Source organism: Dromiciops gliroides, chromosome 5 (genome assembly GCF_019393635.1).
Source record: "Dromiciops gliroides isolate mDroGli1 chromosome 5, mDroGli1.pri, whole genome shotgun sequence".
Lineage (NCBI taxonomy): Eukaryota > Metazoa > Chordata > Mammalia > Microbiotheria > Microbiotheriidae > Dromiciops > Dromiciops gliroides.
In genome coordinates, this window is record NC_057865.1 from 149,540,055 (window position 1) to 149,560,027 (window position 19,973).

At 38.3% G+C, this 19,973-nt stretch overlaps 2 protein-coding genes across 4 annotated transcripts in view; one reads left to right on the forward strand and one right to left on the reverse strand.

Annotated features, from left to right (window-relative positions):
• The window catches only part of LOC122730030 (gamma-secretase activating protein), a 120,927-nt gene that overhangs the window by 56,137 nt on the left and 44,817 nt on the right, over positions 1–19,973 (reverse strand). For all 3 annotated transcript variants that reach the window (XM_043969225.1, XM_043969224.1, XM_043969226.1), the window contains exons 9-14: positions 19,264–19,368; positions 18,983–19,042; positions 17,816–17,859; positions 14,605–14,690; positions 5,486–5,563; positions 3,267–3,344 (exon numbers count right to left, since the gene is read on the reverse strand). In XM_043969225.1, coding sequence (XP_043825160.1) covers positions 3,267–3,344; positions 5,486–5,563; positions 14,605–14,690; positions 17,816–17,859; positions 18,983–19,042; positions 19,264–19,368 — 451 coding nt within the window. The remainder of the gene's footprint in view (positions 1–3,266; positions 3,345–5,485; positions 5,564–14,604; positions 14,691–17,815; positions 17,860–18,982; positions 19,043–19,263; positions 19,369–19,973) is intronic.
• Positions 589–1,536, forward strand: LOC122730032 (ras-related protein Rab-25-like). Its single transcript, XM_043969227.1, is given in 1 exon segment — positions 589–1,536. A coding segment is annotated over 1 exon segment (624 nt). The 5' UTR covers positions 589–602; the 3' UTR covers positions 1,227–1,536.

Consider the following 19,973-nt stretch of genomic DNA (forward strand, 5'->3'; position numbering starts at 1 on the left):
TGATTGGCAGCAGCTAGTTTTATCTCTCTGCCTCAGTTTCCTCAGCTATAAAACAAGGAGGGTGGAGACAAACAAAAATAATAAAATTAATTTGGAAGAACAAAATATCTAGAATCTCAAGGGATATAGTAAAAAATAGAAATAAAAGAGGACTTTCAGACATCAAAATATTTTTAAAACCATTGTTCATCGGGCAGCTAGGTGGTGCAGTGGATAAAATATTGGCCCTGGATTCTGGAGGACCTGAGTTCAAATCCAACCTCAGACACCTGATACTTACTAGCTGTGTGACCCTGGGCAAGTCACTTAACCCCAATTGCCTCACCAACAACAAAAAAATAAATAAAAGAATTAAAAAAAAAACAGTGTTCATCAAAACTACTCACTAGTGACCCTCCCCTTTCTAATTAGTTGAGACTCACCAGCCCACCAGTGGTGACTGACTCTGCCCTGGTTCCTTCCCACTGCAAAGGCTAACTGTCTCCAATGAGAAGAGAGTCAGGTCAAGGCCTCGGGAGAGCAGAGGGTTGAGGGGCACAGAGCCAATGCCTCTCACCCCAACTTCACCTCTTCATACACACAACACCCCATGAGGGACCAAGATGGGAAACAGAGCAGAAGAGGATTATAACTTTGTCTTCAAGGTGGTGCTAATAGGGGAATCTGGAGTGGGGAAGACCAACCTGTTGTCAAGATTCACACGAAATGAGTTCAACCATGACAGTCGGACAACCATTGGGGTGGAATTCTCTACTTGAGCTATGCTGCTAGGAACAGCTGCTGTCAAAGCCCAAATCTGGGACACGGCTGGGCTGGAGCGATACCGTGCCATCACTTCAGCATATTACAGAGGGGCAGTTGGGGCCCTACTGGTATTTGACCTAACCAAACATCAGACTTATGCTGTGGTAGAGCGCTGGCTGAAGGAGCTATATGACCATGCAGAGGCCACCATTGTTGTCATGCTGGTGGGCAATAAGAGTGACCTGAGCCACACAAGAGAGGTGCCCACTGATGAGGCTCGAATGTTTGCTGAAAATAATGGACTCCTGTTTATTGAAACTTCAGCTTTTGACTCTACTAATGTCGTCCTCAAAGAGATTTTCAGCAAGGTGTCCAAGCAGCAGCAGAACAGTGCCCGTGCCAATGCTGTCACCCTGGGCAGTGCCCAAACTGGGCAAGAGCTGGGGTCTCAGGAGAAGAAGGCTTGCTGTATCAGCCTCTGAAGCCAGCTGGTGATCTGAGTATCTTGGCCTGAAGCCTCTCCTGTTTGACCTGAATTTCTTATCATTCTCCCTCCATGAGTCTCAGCCCTAGACGATGACCCCTTCAGTTGCACCCTCACTAAGAAGAGGGAGAGGGAGGGACGCAAATGTCTAAAAAGCCATTCCTAGTTGGCTTTGGGGATCTGTGACTGATCACTTTCTTAGTGTTAGGGGAGTTTCTATAACCTGATTCCACACCCCTTCCCTGTCACTCCTCTACACAAGATTAATTAGCTTCTGGGATATTTCTGTGCCCTTTGAGAAGGTCACCTGGCCCTAATCCCCTTGCTCTCACTCATCCGGGAATCCAGGATTTTATTGCCTGCTTTTTTTTTTTAGCCGTGTTCCCCTCCAGCAATGCCCCCCACTCCCATCTCACTGGATTCCACAATAAAACTGTTTTGTAACAAGGAAAAAAAAAACTACTCACTACTTATTTTAAACACACACACAGGAAAACAGATCAGTAAATGAGATAAAATCAGAAATAACTGAATTTGCCTAGTGTTTGATAAACCCCAAAACTTAAAATTACTTTGGGAAGAACCTCCTATTTTATAAGAATTTCTGGGAAAGCTGGAAATCAATTAAGAAGAAATTAGATTTGAACCAATAAAGCATCATAGATCTGGAGGGGGCATGAATACAGCTATGACTACAAGTAGTAAATATCAATCCTAAATCAGACTGCTTTACCTCTCTAAGGGAATGGGAAAGAATAGGAAAGAGGTAGACATTAGACACGTTCACCTTTATTTTTCTCTTAAGACCCTTATATCTTGAACAAATTGCTTAACTTCATAAGTATTTTAGGCCAAAGCTTCTTAAACTGTGGGTCACAACCCCATATGGGGTGGCATAACTGAATGTGGGGGCCGTGAAAAAATTGGCAACAGCAAAAGGTTATGTATATCTATTTTATATACCTATATACCCAGGGTCATGTAAAAATTTCTCAGGTAAAAAGGGGTTGTGAGTGGAAAAAGCTTAAGAAGCCCTGTTCTAAGCAATTCTCTAAAATTATGAGATGCAGAGAAGGTGCCAGTTTGCATTGGTTGAGGGAGTTTTCCCATCTGGGAGTTCATTTTATCAATGAAATAACAAGTCCAGTGTATCTTTGTCTCTGCCTCTCTCAGGCAGGTGCACGCGTGCGCACGCGCGCGCGCACATACACACGCACACACACACGCACACACTGGGCCTCCCTATCTTCCCTAGGCTGGAAAGGCTGGAAAGGCAATTCAATCATGGGTTTGATCCCCGAACTGATCAGCATGGAAGCTTTGACTGGTTCTGTGTCCAACCTAGGCTGATTTGTCACTCTTTATATAGCCTAATGACCCTCTGCTCCTGGGGGCTGACCATAATGGTGCCAGACTTCTGCAGACACACAAGCAGCTTTAGGCATTTCAGAATTCCCAGCTCCAGCAATCCACCATCCTCTCCATCCCCAATAGCAGAAACTAGAGTCACGTGCTACAATGCCTAGCATCTAGTTGTTATTCAATCGCTACTCTTCTAAAAAACACTCAACCAAATACCAAAAATTTATATGAACATGTGACTCCAAAATTTTTATAAATCTCTTATGGTCCCAAGAATAACATATACTGACTAAATGATTCTACAATTATTTTCTATTGGCTGATGGAGAACACCTTATTTGTTGCTAACATTTTTACATTACCCCTGAGAAATCAGAAACAGTCATATTATGTCCCTTTCACAATTATTACCCTAAAATCACAGGAGGCCATACAACCCAGTATCTAGATAAAAAGGAGAATGACTTTTCCCCAAAATGATCCTGGCTGGTTAACCTCCTTCAGAGATTTGGCTGAGACTTCATAAGTCAATGATTATAGTAGAAATAATAGCAGTCCAAAAGTGGCAGTGTAATTACAGAATTTAGGGAGGAAATGCTCTCTGGAATACTAGAGAATATCATTTACCTAACAGGAGGAGGGGAAATGACAAGAAAGGTGCAATTCAGTCTCCTACCTAGATTAAGAAAAGTAATCTCCTTCATTGATTGGTATTCCAGTGTCCCAAGATCAGCAGTGAAGGTCTTACTATACCCTGAGGAAATAAAATATGAGACCTATTTATTCAATACAAAATAAATGACAATATAAATATTCATTAAATCTTCCACATGAGCTACTGCTACATTAAAAAAATGTAAGCATTTTGTAAAATGTGATACATGGTAGAAAAATAGAATTCTAGCCCTATAGTCCCATATCATCATCTAAACCCCAACAATTTGTCTTCTGAGTATATCCACAAGGAAACAGTTATGGGGAGGTCTCATGACTCTTATCTCTTACTTAGCATCATTGTAGATCCTAGGGAATAAATCTGGGAGGGATCAGAAGAAAGATCCTGGGTATAAAAGTAACTAGCTCACATATACTATGGCAACCATAAATCCTGCATTTTCCAAGAAAACTTTTTTAAGAAAAGAAAGTTTTATGAAAGCTTTGCAAAAAGAATTATTTTCTTGTCAGGCCATATCCATGATTTGGAGGACATGTACATGTACATTGTTCACTTTCATCAATAGCTGATCCTTGGTCAATAAGTCTCCATAAAACTATGCTCTTCTTCCCACTAAGGGTTTTACTTTCTAGACTGAGAAAATGTTCAAATATGACATGCCATTCACATTAATCACAACCACGCTGAGTTTACAAGGCTTCATTCCCCATTTTCCTTAACCTCAGGTGATTCCCTCTTTGTTGGTTTTATATTTTAAAATGTGACTGTTATAAAAAATTTCCCCCAAAGTTCCAAACCATAAAAAGCAATGACATTTATTTTGTATTTTAAGTCTATACAAATACATATGGGTCTTAATTTACTTTTACGCCCCTATTATAGAAATATTTTTCTAATTGTGGAAAACTGATCAGGAATTTGTGCTTGTTGGCATTGACTTCAAGACTAATATGTTAACATAAACCCTTGCAGAATGGGCTGGATCCAATGCAACCTTGCAGATAAGTATACAAAGATTTACTAAGATCCATTCCAAAAATATTTTAATTCAACCCATTGTTAGCAGTTAACTATATGGGAGCAAATATTAATAAACTGGTGGTCTTTGCCTGAATAACAGTAATGCTATTAGCATGATGTGTAGGCCCAAGGCCTGAAGAAACATTATTCTGGAGCAAAAAGAAATTATTCAAGGTCAAAGGGTTATTAACAATAACTGAATAGTCCTTTAACGTGCTTCAAAGAACTGTTATTCATTAATAGGAAAACCACCAACACTAAGAAAGTAGAAAACACTGGAAAGACTAAAAGGTGAGGTTACCATGAGACTTTTTAAAATTTATCTTCAAGGTCCTTCTAATATTTTGGAAAAATACACAGATAAAAGTAAAATATAGGTCAAGAACAAACTTATAGTCCCCTGGACCACTCCAAACTCTAATACTTAATAGTTGCATAAATATAGGAAAGTCATTTTAACTTTATGAGCACCACTTTTCTCATCTTAAAGTGGGAATAAGAATAACTACCTCCCAGGGCTGATGGGAAGATGTAAACCTTAACATGTTACACAAGTATCTTGTGTTTTCCTCCCCCAACACCTTTTCTCACACTTCACCCTCTAACCCCACTATGCCTATTCATATTTCAAATCTACTATACAAGACTGAACTTGAATAATCACTTCTTCCATGAAGGTTCTTCTGATCTACCATCCCCTCCAGTCTCTCATGAAACTGGAAATTATTTTTCCTTCATCTCTCAAAATTCAATATCTTCTTTTACATTTAAAATGTTCTAACTGATGTTGTAATTATCCACATACACGTCATCACCCTCTATCATACTGAGGTAGATAGGTGCCAAGGACAGATCACTGGGCTTGGAGTGAGGATCAACTGAGCTCGAATCCAGCCTCAAACACTTACCATGTGAGCCAGGATGAGTCAGTTAACCTCAGTTTCCTCATCTATAAAACTGGGATAATAATAGTATCTACTTTCCAAGATTGTTGTGAGAATCAAAGGAGATATTTGTACAATACTGAGCACAGTGCCTGGCACATAGTAGGTGTTTAACAAATAATGATTTCCTTCCATTTAAGTTGTAAACCAACCCCTTGAAGGAATCTAACTAATTCATCTTGATGTTTCCTCTAGTCTTGGGCAATGCATTGCATGTAGGTATTTAATTTATTCAACAAATATTTAGTAAAGTACCTTTATGAAGGTAAAACACTGAATATGAGACTTGCTCCTTAGCATCCAATTTCTTGTTGTAACATACACACAAACTTCCTGGAAAGGAAACAATAGACAATATCACAAACAGATTTGCACCCTAAAGAATACACAGTCAAAACTACTTGAAATTATGCTTTTCTAGATGTCCTCTCATTCTATAGACAAATACCCTTTTGTTATACTTAGCATCTCTAATCTGGGCAGAAACCATCAGTTAAATAAGCCTTAGCTAAAAAGAAGTTAACAGACATACAACCAAGTGTGTGGGGGAGCCAGCTGGAACCAGCTTGCAAGAGCTGATTATTAAATTTTCCTTGTAAGCATTTACATCTTGGAAATAAGCATATGCTACAAATCAAGGCTTGATTTCTTGTTTTGCTGATTTCTAGACTTAAGAAAGTGATGAAGATGTTAATAATGCAGATTAAATTTAAAAGTGTCTCATGTGTACTTTCTTTTTTGAGAACTGGTTTTTAAACATTTATCAGTATGCCACTGCATACAACCTACAAATTCAATTATTTTGATGAATATTAAGCTAGTTGATCAGCTTTAAATATAGTTTACAGCTTTATGTATGACTATCTCTTGGGTTTATTTTAATATTTTCGTGTTTGTGCTATATCCATCATTAGACTACATCATATAACTGAGTTCATGTTTTTCATTTTCTTTAACTTTTCTCAGTGCCTTGAATAATGCTTCACACAAAGAGTAAACTCAACAAATATTGTGAACCAACACGTGATTTTTTTTCAAATCCTAGAAAAAAATGATATAATTCTATTCTAAGTCTGAGAAACAAAAAAAGATGAATTTGCACTATCTGCTTCTATAACAACACATTAATCTTATTGGAGGTTTTTTCTGTTTTTTTTTTTCTTCTTTAAAAAAAACCACAGACTGAATGCCTCATCCAACAACTGAGGCTTTTGTTCTCTCTTTATAAGCAGATGACTTGTGTGATGTTTCTGTACTTCATTTTAACTGGAACACTTAAAATTCTGTGTTTTAAAGTTCCATTTGCCCTCATAGGCCCTATGAAATGGAAAGCAGTGAAGTGATTATCCTCTCTGTGGCCCAATCACCAAAGGAATTCAAAGGCTCCCATACCCCTGCCCAATCAGAAATGCCTTCAGAAAGGTGAACTATAGAAATGCCATATGTCCTTACTGGAACATTTTAAAGTTCTCCTTATAACTTACAGAAATGGTTAAATAACAGACGCAAATTTGCCATCAGTTCTGTTAAATACCATTCACATGTATGTGAAGGCATTTCTTCATCTGCAGTATCACGACAGACTAAAGCAAAGTATCATCCGCCTCTCAGCTTCCTCAGAAGCTGTCTAATCCAATCCAGACCTGAAAGGGACTGCCTCAATGACAGCCCAGATAGAGGATAGTGTGGGCTTTGCTTGAAGGTCCCGCTATAGACATCTGGCCTCATTACTGCCCAAGGCCATCCATTACAGCTCTAATTGTTAGAAAGCTTTACATTCTGGTTCTATCCTCAGGGACCATGCAGGATACATCTACTCCATTTTCCATGTGGCAATTCTTCAAAGAATTTAAGATACCTCATCTCTACTCAAGGCTAAATATCCAATCTAACCAGTCTTTTTATGGTCTCAAGCCTCTTTATCGTCCCAATAACCTCCTGTGGACACCCTACAGAGTGTTAATGCACTTTCTAAAATATAGTTCCCAGAATTAAACACAATGCTCTAGATGTGGTTGCATCAGGGCAAGCTACAAGAAAATATCCTTTCCTGTGTCCTGAATACTAAGCTTCTCAATACGAGCTAAGGTGTTTTTGTTTTTGTTTTTTGTATTGTTCTGTTCTTACTGCCATGCCACTTGGCTGACTCAATATCAAGCTACAAAGCACTAAAGCCCTCTGATCTTTTTCCCATATGGTGCCATCTAGTCACAGCTCGTGTGCTTGTGAAATTAATTTTTTTAACCCAAGGATAGGACTTTGCATCTACCTCTAGTGAATTTTATCTTATTAGGTTTAGCCCACTGTTCTGGACTACAAAGAACTTTTAGATCCTCACCCTCTCACCCAATGTGTGAGCCATGTTTCCCAGCTTTGAGTCATTTTCAAATCTGATAACATGACAACTGGAGTCATTGAGTGTAGTAGTAGAAACCTAAAGTTAGACCTTTTGCTTTTGAATCCCTAATCTATGAATTTGCTGCCCATTCCTTTCTATTCTTCAGGGCCTATGTCATTTTAGGAATTCAGCTTTTATCCAGATTGACAAATTCTACTGATTACTTGCAACCACCAAACCTATTTTTTGAGCTTTGCCCCAGATTTTTCCCAATAGTTACTAAAATACTCCCCATTGCTTTTTTGCTGCTGGGACAGCAAAGGGACCCAAAGAGATGAATGTTTCACATTTCTAATTCTTCACCAATAACATATAATGACTAAGTTTCTATACCATATATACTACATTGAGATAAAAGAGAGCTACAAAAAAAAAAAAGGATTTCCAAATGCCATTTCCTTAATCATTATGTCAAAACAGATATTTGAGTCATGTTCCTGTTTACAGTATGGTAATTATACCAATGTATTACAATGCCAGAAGTCTACGACTAATTCTGCATTTATGCAATGCTTTCTTTTGCAAAGTTCTCAAAACCTGTTACACCTCTCGACATCATTCTGAACAGATCAGAAATTTGGAGTGATGTTAAAATGTGGCAGAAGAATAAACTCAATGAAAATACCTTGAGGCTAATGTTTTTAATCTTAAGTAGATCTAGATCCCCTAAGTAGGTCACAATCCATTCCAATATACATTTCTCATACACCAACTAGATATGAGGCACTGGGGACACAAAGACAACATAAAAACTAGCTCCTTCTCCCTAGGAGTATATATTCAACTCAGGGTACAACATGTGCACAGATAAGTATTACCAGGCTCATGCGAGAGGGAAAGAACATTAAAAGCTACAGGGAAATCTTGCTGCTTATCACCACCGCCACCAAAGTAACACATTGGTGTAATTACCATACTGTGAACAGGAACATGACTCAAATATCTGTACTAACTTAATGACTAAAGGAAACGGTACTTTTACACCCCAAATCACAAAACAGTGGCTACCACAGGGTGAACTGGGATGGTCAGTTATGTTAATCTACCATAAATTTGCTATTTGTAAAAAAGTTGTGGCAGGGAGAGAAGTCATAATTCGAGAGGCAAAGCTTCTTGATGAATCCCTTGTATCTCGTGAATGTGCTATAAATTTCCATTGAAGAATATCAAAACCAGCTGGCTATCAGGGGAAAATTTTTGACAATAAGAATTTACAATGTTAATCTTTCATAGGATGTTATCATTTGGAATAATTATAACAAGTTCACATAAAACACCAAAATGCAAACGTAATTTCTTACCCAGGATCCAGAGAACCAATTTTACGAGAATTAATAACAGGCAGCCCTTTGCATTTTGTGAAAGTGATACCGGATTGGGGTTCTTTTTCTATCCATTCCTCTCTAGTAGAATGTGGCACAAGAGGGATTTAGTCAGCAGATTATTAGCTATTAAAATAGACTCAGTCCTTAGCTAAATTTCATTTTAGAGCTAAATATTTTAGAGGAAAGGAGTGAGTTTCCTCCCTTCTGTGATTAGGGAATTTATATTCACTCATGTGCATGCAAAGAAGAATTAAGCTTATTATTTTGTAGATAACTACACTGGGCTTGGATTTGATGGACCAGACCACCTGTTTTGTTCTATCCTTCTCCAATTCTACATCTCTCAGGAAGTGATTCTTTAACCACGTATACAAAACAGGTCATTTGAAAAGGCCTTCTGTGGACTTCTGAACTGACAACTCATCATTTAATTCCCTTGGTTGGAAAACAAAAATGGATTCTCAGAAGTGCTCTATCTTAGCCAATCTGGAAGCATCCCATTTGACATAGACGGCATTCTGTCTCCAGGCTTGGCCATGGAGAACAGGGCACATTTTCTTCTCTCACAGATGCTGATGAGAGAGGAAAAAGCAGATTCATTCACAGCTCGTGCCATCTAAACTTATCAAACATTTTACTCAATATGACATGGCATGTAGTAGCCCATTTATAAAATCATGCAGTAGACAGTAAACATAGAAATAGTGAATCAGGAAAGTACCACCTCAGAATTCAACAAAGAAAGAAGAACAAAAACACCACAGAGGTTATTTTTAAAAGAACCACAGAAAGCGGTTTAACTCCACACACTGCTGAAAGCAGGTGGTAAATCAGTCATCCAAATAAGGAATATTGAGGACAGCTAAGGGACTTAACTATTTGCTCTTTTAAAATACAGCTTTTAGGCAGATGCCTTAAAAGATATTCTCTCAGGGCAGTTAGGTGACGCAGCGGATAAAGCAGCAGCCCTCGAGTCAGGAGTACCTAAGTTCAAATCCGGCCTCAGACACTTAACACTTACTAGCTGTGTGACCCTGGGCAAGTCACTTAACCCCAATTGCCTCACCTTAAAAAAAAAAAAAGATATTCTCTCTCTCTCCTCTCCCTCTCCTCTCTCTCCCTCTTCTCTATCTTCCCCTCCCTTTCTCCTCCCCCCCTTCATACTCTTTTGACAAACTATGTGGAAACTTCTAACAGGTCAATTAAATATCCAACACCTTACACGGAATGAATTAATGGGGGGAAAAAACCATTTAATAAACACTGACTACGCTCCAAAGCACTGTCCTCAACCGTGGAGATACTAATAGAGAAGCAAGACAGTCCCGGAACTCAAGGACCTCACACTTTAATAGGGGAAGACAATACATATAGAAAGATTCAACTGCAAGGCAGATGAAAAGACCCAGCGGTATGTTGGCGAAGCAATGGTAATGCATTTTCTTTAGTGTCATTTCCATTGGTTGAGCCAATGGTTGAGCCATCTGACGGTATGAAGGGCTTTGGTGACAAGAACTTTCTTTTCTCAGTCTTTAGTAGGGGTGGCTGCTGAGTAGGTGGAAGTTACAGCTCTTGGAGAGGCAATTGTCAAGTCTCATTTCCATAAGGATCCTTCTCCTTGACCATGACTGGAGGGACTGGGACAAAAATAGAGCTGGTGAGGTGGGGAGTGTTATTGCTGGAGTTCTTGGGCTTACCAGCTCATTGGTAGCAGTTAGGTACCAGGTGATGCCCATCTCTATCAGGGTTGCTTCCCTAGATAATGGCTACAGAGGCTGACCCGGATTCAGTTCTAGTGCCTTTAGAGGAGCAAAGTGTGGGGAGAGGAGAATGCTACTAATACAGCTAACCCATTTGCAGTAGTATTTTTAGAACCTCCATTTAAGTCTTACTCTGTTGGCTCATCATGGTATACATATGTCCTTGAAGATGAAGCCAATGAAATATAAATTCTGTAATATCTTACCATAATGGAAAGGCAACAAGCACAAATCTGGTGAAAGACTATATCTGTTGGCAGAGGATCAGCCTAGCTAAATTTCAAGAAGTTCATTAATGGGTCAACTACAAGGTAATTTTTTTTTTTTTTTGCGGGACAATGAGGGTTAAGTGACTTGCCCAGGGTCACACAGTTAGTAAGTGTCAAGTGACTTGGGTCATATTTGAACTCAGGACCTCCTGAATCCAGGGCTGGTGCTCTATTCACTGTGCCACCTAGCTGCCCCCTAAAGTATTTTTTTTTTTTTTGCGGGGGAGGCTACAGAAATTCTCCAATGCTACTTACTGAGTTATAAGGGGATACTGAGGTTGATGGCAATGGAGGGAGAACCCCAAATGATAAACTTTTAGATCCTTAAAGATTGAAGAAATGTCTCAGAAAGCTTTACAGCATTATTTATTACATTGAGGCACTTCCACATAACAATGGCATAAAGATAAGGAGCTAATACAGCAGGACAGATTCTCAGGGTTGGAAGAAAATTCAAAGGCCATCAAGTCCAACTTCTACCTGAGCATGAATCTAGGACATAATGTATAAATAAAGTGCTTTCCCAAACTTAGGGAGTAATAGAAGTGTTAGCTTCCATTTGCTAGTGTATTCCTCTGCAATGTCACTGATAAGTGGTCATCAGACTCCTGTGTGAAGTCCTCCCATGAGGAAGAACCATCTCCCAAGGGAGTCCCCTCTACATTTGAATAGTTCTGATTATTAGGGAGGATTTGCTTGTGTCAAACCTAAATAGGCCTCTTTGCAACTTCTCTTTGTCTCTAGTTCTGCCCTATGGAGCCAAGAAGAACTCACTGGCTCCTTTTCCCCCATGACAGACCTTCAATTATTTGAAGACAGTTATTATGTTTCCTCCAAACTATGTCTTCTCCAGGCTTAAGATCCTTAGTCCCATCACCAAAATTCATGTGGCAAGATCTCAAGGCTCTTCCCTATTTTGATTGAGGGTATCTCAAGATGCTCTCCAAGCTGTCTGTCTCTTTGATAAATGTTGGCCCCAGAAATGAAAACAACTGCAGAGTGAGGTGAGTAAAATACAACAGAATAATCACCTCCTTAGTCCTAAACAGCATGCCTTTCTTAAGGTGACCTACCATTTTATTAGGTCTTTTGGCTGTCACATCATACTTTTGACTCATATGGAGTATGTAGTCCACAAAAACACTTGGATTTTTTGGGGAAGCTAGGTGGCACAGTGGATAAAGCACTGGCCTTGGATTCAGGAGGACCTGAGTTCAAAGCCAGCCTCAGATACTTGACACTTAACTAGCTGTGTGACCCTGGGCAAGTTACTTAACCCTCATTGCCCTGCAAAAACAAAAAACAAAAACACTTGGATTTTTAAAAAAGTAATGTTGAGCCAAGCCTCCTCCCTCTTGTACTTGTAAAATTGATATTTTTAGCCTTTGAAAGAAATGTAAAAGTTTACATTTCTTCCTATTAGATTTCATCTTGTTAGATTCAGCCTAACATCCTAACCCATGGTATTCTTTTTAGTTCCCAAATCTGTCATCCAACATGCTAGATATCTCTCTCAGCTTTGAACCAACTGAAAACTAGGTGAATATGTGATCTATGCCTTTTCCCCTGTTACTGATAAAAATGTGAAACAACACAGAGCCCAAGGTACTCCACTAGAAACTTTTCAAGCTGATGTTGAACCCTTAATGATTCTTCTTGGGGGCTTGCCATTCATACCCATTTCCAGATCCACATTTTCCTATCTTAGCCATAAGTATGCCTTAAATTCCCTGCTATAGCAATCTTTTGCTAATGGATTAATTAGGCAGAGTACTATGTTCTTTTTTTAAAGTGAGGCAATTGGGGTTAAGTGACTTGCCCAGAGTGACAGAGCTAGTAAGTGTTAAATGTCTGAGGCCGGATTTGAACTCAGGTACTCCTGACTCCAGGGCTGGTGCTCTATCTACTGCGCCACCTAGGTGCCCCAAGTACTATGTTCTTAAAGCATAATGGGTTTAATTTTCATATAGGCTATTTAATTTTCAGTTAGACTTACTCTGACTCTTAACCACACACTTGTCTTGCAAAATATGTGCCCAAACCCAGTACGGTAGTGCACACCCATAATCCTAGCTACCAGAAGAGGCTAAAGCTGGTGGATCTCTTGAACATAGGAATTCTGAGCTGCAGTGGGCTATGCTAATTGACTATCCTCAATAAATTTGGTATTAACATGATGAGTGCCTGGAAGCAGGGGAGCTACCAGGTTGCCTAAGGAGGGGCAGACCAGGTCATAAACAGTGCAGATCAAAACTCCCATGATGATCATACTATGACTGGGCCTGTGAGTAGGCCCTGCACTTTTAGAGTGGAAGAAATAAGAAGATCCTTTCTCTATACCTCTCCTCCAAAAAAGTGTGCCCCTCTGATAAGGGGTATCAGATGAGAACTTGTAGATAGGTTCATCACTAGTACTTGAAAAAATCATTCAAAGTATATGATATTCTAATGATTACTCACTTCCATTTAAGGACAACATATTTGTACTACAGAAAGTTATTTTTGAAAGAGAGAACATAATTAGGCATATTAAAATGTATACGTGGGACAGCTAGGTGGCGCAGTGGATAGAGCACCAGCCCTGGACTCAGGAGGACCTGAGTTCACATCCAGCCTCAGATATTTAACACTTTCTAGCTGTGTGACCCTGGGCAAGTCACTTAACCCCAACTGCCTCACACACACACAAAAAAATGTATATGTGAGCTTATCAGTTTGGACCTTCTCTCCAGTGATGCATATTACAGCCCATTCACACCTGCTTTTCCTGTACAATTCTTGTCCATGTCCATTTCTAAATTGAGTCGAGGGAGGTAGGGGGTCCACCCAACAGGGAAGAAGGGATGGTCTTTTTTCTCCTGACATTTAAAAGATAGCCAAAGAACACATAGATAGTTCATCTATTATTATGAGTGACTAGTAAGAACATCTTCTTCTTTGCCTATAGACCTCCCTTATAACATCCTTTTACCTCAATTCCTTTTTCAGATTCTCATTTGTTATCTTACAACCTGCTCATAACTTCCAAGTACCTTTTCTGTTGTCTTTTATGTGATATTCAACATTCTCAAATGGATCTGGGATTTCATCCCTTTGGAAGCTCCCTCCAAAAATATGGATTTCAACTAACCCATGCCTGCCCACTCGGCTTGATTCTTGTTCATGGTCTCCCATAAGTTGACCACACAAGGCCACCACAATATGCCTTCTCCTGACATTAGAAGGGTTCCAACTCTGGCAGGGCACCTATAACTCTGCACCCCCAATATACAACCAGCCCACCTTCTCTTTCTATCCTGCATTTCTTTTGTGTAATATTCATTTTAAATTCTTTGGACACTGTAGTATTGCATTACTCATAGCAATACAACAATACTTGCAGAATGCTAATATTAAAAAAGTTAAGCTTTTGTTTCTCACATAAATTTGAGTATATTCAAATTCATATTAAAATGAACCATGTGAGAATATGGTTCTAACATAGTTTTCTTTTTTGGAAAGTACAAGTCAGCAATGTGACAATTCTTAGAGAACTACAGGAGATAGGTGTGTGTGTGTGTGTGTGTGTGTGTGTGTGTGTGTGTACAATTAAAAGCAAAGGTAAAGAAAAACTTGGTATTACCTGTGTGACTGGTAAAAACACGTAGATTCAGATCTTTGGATAATAATTCTCGGTTTTGAGACTCTTCATACCCAAAATTCACAAGCCTAAGGAAAAAAAAAGGAAGAGAAAAATATTGCAAAAACTTTTATGAAATACACTGTGTTCCTTCCTGCAAGTTATGGGTAGTCACTGAAATATGACAAGTATACACACAGCAGAAAGAAATCGGGAGCCCCAAGTTCTAGTTCTAGTTCAGCCATGAATATAATCTCTATAATCACTGTGGGCAAATCACTTAACAGCTCTGAGCCTTGGGTTTCTCACACTCAACTATAAAATAAGGAGCTTGAACCCAATGGTCAATCAGGTCCCTTTCAACTCTATCATTCATCTGTCACTCATTCCAACTCTATCACTTCCTTTATCCTAAGCATCCCTGAAGAAGCAACAGTAAACTGCTCTGATTTACCTATTTATGCATTAGAAGGAAGGATGAGGGGGAAAAACTAAATATTTATTAAGTGTCTTCTACATGCCGGGCACTGTGCTAAGTACTTTACAAAATATGATCTCTTTTGATCCTCACAACAACCCTGAGATGTAGGTACTATTATTTATAGTTGAGCAAACTGAGGCACAGAGGTGAAGTGATTTGCCCATGGTCACACAACTAGTAAGTATCTGAGGCCACATTTGACCTCAGGTCATCTGGACCCCCAACTCAACACTATTCAGTGAGCCATGTAGCTGACTCATAAAAGTTAGGAGAAAATGATTTTATTTTGGAACTTCAAAAAGACATCCAGTGACAATTTCTTCACAGTAGTTTATGTCAATCAGTGAAAACATTCATGCTAAATTACCTCATATGCTTTTTAAAAAAATTTCACTCCTTTCCAGACACCTTTTTAAAAGTATGCCTCATCTTTACTTATTCAGAAACAGAATTACAACCCTGTCACTTCACAAAGAAAATTATGGGTTGGTTTTTCCCTTTTGATGGGTTTAGGGTTCTTTTTTGGTTTATCTTTCTTACTTATCTTTGTTCAAATATTTTTAAAAAAGGATTTTCCCAAAAGAAAGTGAATAATACTATGGGATTTATAACAAAGGGGAAAATTTCACTCAAAGAAGTACCATAAAAGGTTTCTGGGTAGTCCTCACAATATTCCTGACTCTGTCTTTTCTTTCTTCTCCATGATCTGGGTCAATAATAGTAGATGGATAGGAATGTTGATTTTCAGAATGAAATCATTTCATTTGCATAGAACTTCCTTTTATTAACAATAGGCAATTGTCAGTGAGTTAACACTATGACTTCTTGAAAAAGAGGTCAAATTTTACAGTGGAAGCATCATGTCTAAAAGCCAGCTTAGGTGAGGCTAATTAACTCCAAAATCGCATATTATCGCCAAATGGATAAATCTGAGCCCCAAAATCTTTAGATTACCATTGGTTTTTCTCTTAAAGGCAAACGTATTCTGGTGATTCCTGTTTCTAGTGGGTGTTGCAATGTGGGGGAGAAGGAGGAAAGGAGAGAATTTGGAACTCAAAGTTTTTTAAAAATGAATGTTAAAAATCGTTTTTAAATGTAATTGGGGAAAAATAAATGACTAAACAGCTAAATGCAAGTGATTGTGGTATTTCTCTTCTCACCCTAAAATACAAACTGGACATGGCAATGACATGCAATGAGGTCAGCATGCCAAGAAAAAAAAAGAGAGAGAAATTATCTTCATATTCTGACTGAAGCAGAACTGAAAGTTCTCATATGGTTTAAAAAAACAAACAAACCAAAATACTACCAGCAAAATGTAATGAAGCTTAGATTTAGCATGATTCTAATTCAGAGTGACAGTTCTAGTATGTGCAGGTACCCTTGTGTAAATTCTTTCAGATGCCTATCATATCTCCTTCCATCACATGTAGACTCATGCCATTCTATCTTCTGGGTAAAAGAGAAGGTAGATAAAAAATGAATAAGAGCTAGGAGGAGAGACATTTCTGTGCTCTAGGCTAGGTGGGAAAATTGAGTGTACACATACATACACACACACACACACACACACACACACAGAGTGTCTGTGCCTAAAGGAATAGTTCAGCCTTCATTGTGACACATTGTGACACAACTTGAATTTTCAAAAAATTGAAACCTATATGATGAGTGGCATTCCTGGCATTAAAAATATGGCATTTATAAGGAAAAAAAAAACAATGTGAAAAAGTATTTTCTTCTGTGTCCTCTGCATGTTACAGTTGTTCCACACTTTCCCAGCCCTTCTCAGAAGCTAAAGTGGGATGACCTGAATCATATCCTGGGACAGTTATGAGGACAGAGTTTTGTTCCTTTGTTTTAAATATGACTTATTTCTTAATTGAAAACTAAAAATTGTTCAGTAGAACAAAGAATGAAACATGCCTCTCTCTCCTGAAAGCAGAGACAAGGGGCACAATGTGGTATTTTTGCTTAATTGATTCTTTTTGTTATTAAGCCAATCAGAAGGGGAAGATTTAAAGAAATTGCTGTTATGTAAAATCAAAAGGCATCAATAAAAGATTTTTTAAAGAAAAAAACATAGCTTACTTCTAACCATTTGATGATCAAGATAGATATGAAGCGGGGGCAACTAGGTAGTGCAGTGGATAGAGCACTGGCCCTGGAGTCAGGAGTACCTGAGTTCAAATCCGGCCTCAGACACTTAACACTAGCTGTGTGACCCTGGGCAAGTCACTTAACCCCAATTGCCTCACTAAAAAAACAAAACAAAAAACAAAACAACAACAAAAAGATAGATATGAAGCTTTCCCCTCAATCACTCGGGGAAAAGAGAAATACCTCCATAGATCAAGATGCAGAACCCTGTAATTCAGTGTGACTAAATTTACAGTTATGAACTTTAAGATCCACTCTTAGATAAAGTGGTTAGTTTAACTATGATCATTTATAAAGAAAAATAGAGAAGTGGATTTTCTCCACAAAGAAAACTTTGTCTTACCCACTGTTCCACAGATGTGTTTCAGTAAAGTCCTGTATTTGTGATAAGATGTAATTCAACACTTGCCATATGTTAATTGGGTGTGGTGGCACTGCACTAAGTATCACAGAGACTAAATAAAACACGACCCCTGTCCTTAAGTATCCTTCTACCTAGAGGGAAGGTAGGAGCATGAATCATTTTGTCCACATATCTATTAGAAATTCAAAGTAATCCATGAACTTGCTTACGTTAATCCCGTGTCACAGAATGAAATGTCCAAGGGAACTTCAAACTTGGAAAATCAAGGGTGGAAGTTAGAAGGAAACAACAACAAAAAAATTATTTTAACAAAAGGAAAGGAAAGCATAGCATCTTCAGACAACTCAGGCTATCTTTGCATACATCTGAGCAATTTCATCTTAGTCTTCATCATCACTTGGGATTATTCAAAAAAGTTCAATCTCAGAAAGCCTTTTGAGGTTTTTTAAAATTATTATTTCTTTATAAGCAAAGCCTAATACATTTTTCATAGTGGGCTCATTTCTATCTTTTAAGGTCAGACTTAGCAAACCTTTTCTAAAAATTTTTTCAAAGGGGGTTCTTTTAAGGAGCTCAAAGAAAGCTGTGGCCATATAAGAAATAATGGGCCAGGGGAGGAATGGGTAGGGATGTGATAGTTTACTTCTGAGGCAATGTCCACATGACTTTAGAAATTGAATGGAATTAATAAAGTGCATTTTTTTTTTAGTGAGGCAATTGGGGTTAAGTGACTTGCCCAGGGTCACACAGCTAGTAAGTGTTAAGTGTCTGAGGCCGGATTTGAACTCAGGTACTCCTGACTCCAGGGCCAGTGCTCTATCCACTGCGCCATCTAGCTGCCCCAATAAAGTACATTTTTAGCAAGGCTATAAATCAGGATCAACTACTATACTACTATAACACCCATGGAAGAGTCTCAATTGACAGTTCAGCTATTATTCCTTGCCTATAAATACCAACCAACTCTTTGCTTCATGTGAAACAATGTTGCATGATATTTGAGCTAGTGATGATGAATTTTTTCTGATCAACCCATACATGCTGACATGGTTTCCCACCATTATGCTAATGTCCACAGTTTGTTCTGGGGCAAATTTGGAGACATTTAACCACTTAAGATAATCAATTATAGCCTAATTTCTTACTAACCCTACCCTTTCACCTGACATACTCTGACTCCTCCAAGTATGTTTTATTACTAACCCTTTCAATCCTTTTCTTTATCTAACACATGACCCGGCCTAGAAAGTTCCCTAGTTGTCTGACCTGTTCATGAATAATTAAATACTGTTTTACAATGCCACTGGTAGTTTAGGGATGCAATCTACTGCACAAGTTCACTTAGAAGGAAAAATGTAAATAAAGGCTGGACTTACTATTAACTTAAAATTCTCATCAGCATAAAACTGGATGCACTTTAAGATGCTCTCTGATTTCTAAAAGAAAAAACAATTTATGATTAAAATTAATGAAGTGATACACAAGAGAAGTCACTATTGAAAACTAAAGAGGTAGACAGATACAACTAGGAAGAGAACATTTTTACCACTTTTCGACAGAACTACATCTCCAAATAATGTAACTTAAAAGTGATAGTTATAAAGAATACAAACTTTTATATAGAAAAAAGAAACAGCCAACTGGATTCTTTTTTTACCTTCATGATGAAATAGTATAATCTCTGTTCTGACATATCCCACTGGGCCCAAACAAAGTCCTCAACAACTCTGTCTCTTGGGAGTTGACCAGAATTTCCAATCACCTTATGAAATAAAAGTTTTTTTAGACCAAATATAACTATTTTTAAGAAGAAAAACAATATCTGGTATCAGCAATCAAAACTCTCATGGATAAAAATTGCCCTTCAATATTTCATTAATAATTCTTTCCAACTATTCTTTCAGGTAGGACATGATCATCACTTGGGCCAGGCCACACCCACTACAGGTCAGCAGGTGATTCAGACCGCCTAAGTCTTTATATAGTCCAATGAAGCCATTTCAGTTTTGAAGGCAAAGGAGAGGCTAGCCCACCCACAGCTACAGTCAAATACTTATCTGAAACAATACAGAATTACATAACAGGAAAGTACCAGAGAGGTCATCTAGTTCAACCTCTTCATTTTATAGACAAAGAAACTGAGGTTAAGTGATTTTTTTCAAACCCATTCAGGGGTTAGATGCAGAAGGAGGCCAAAATTCAGGTTTCCCTATCAACAATCCAGGGTTCTTTCTACTTACTATACCAGTGGTTCTCAAAGTGTAGTGGTGGTATGAGAGGGGGTCTACAATGTCTATACAATAATACTGAGACATTTTAATTTCTAATATGGTAAACACTAATAAATAAATTCAATATAAATGAAAA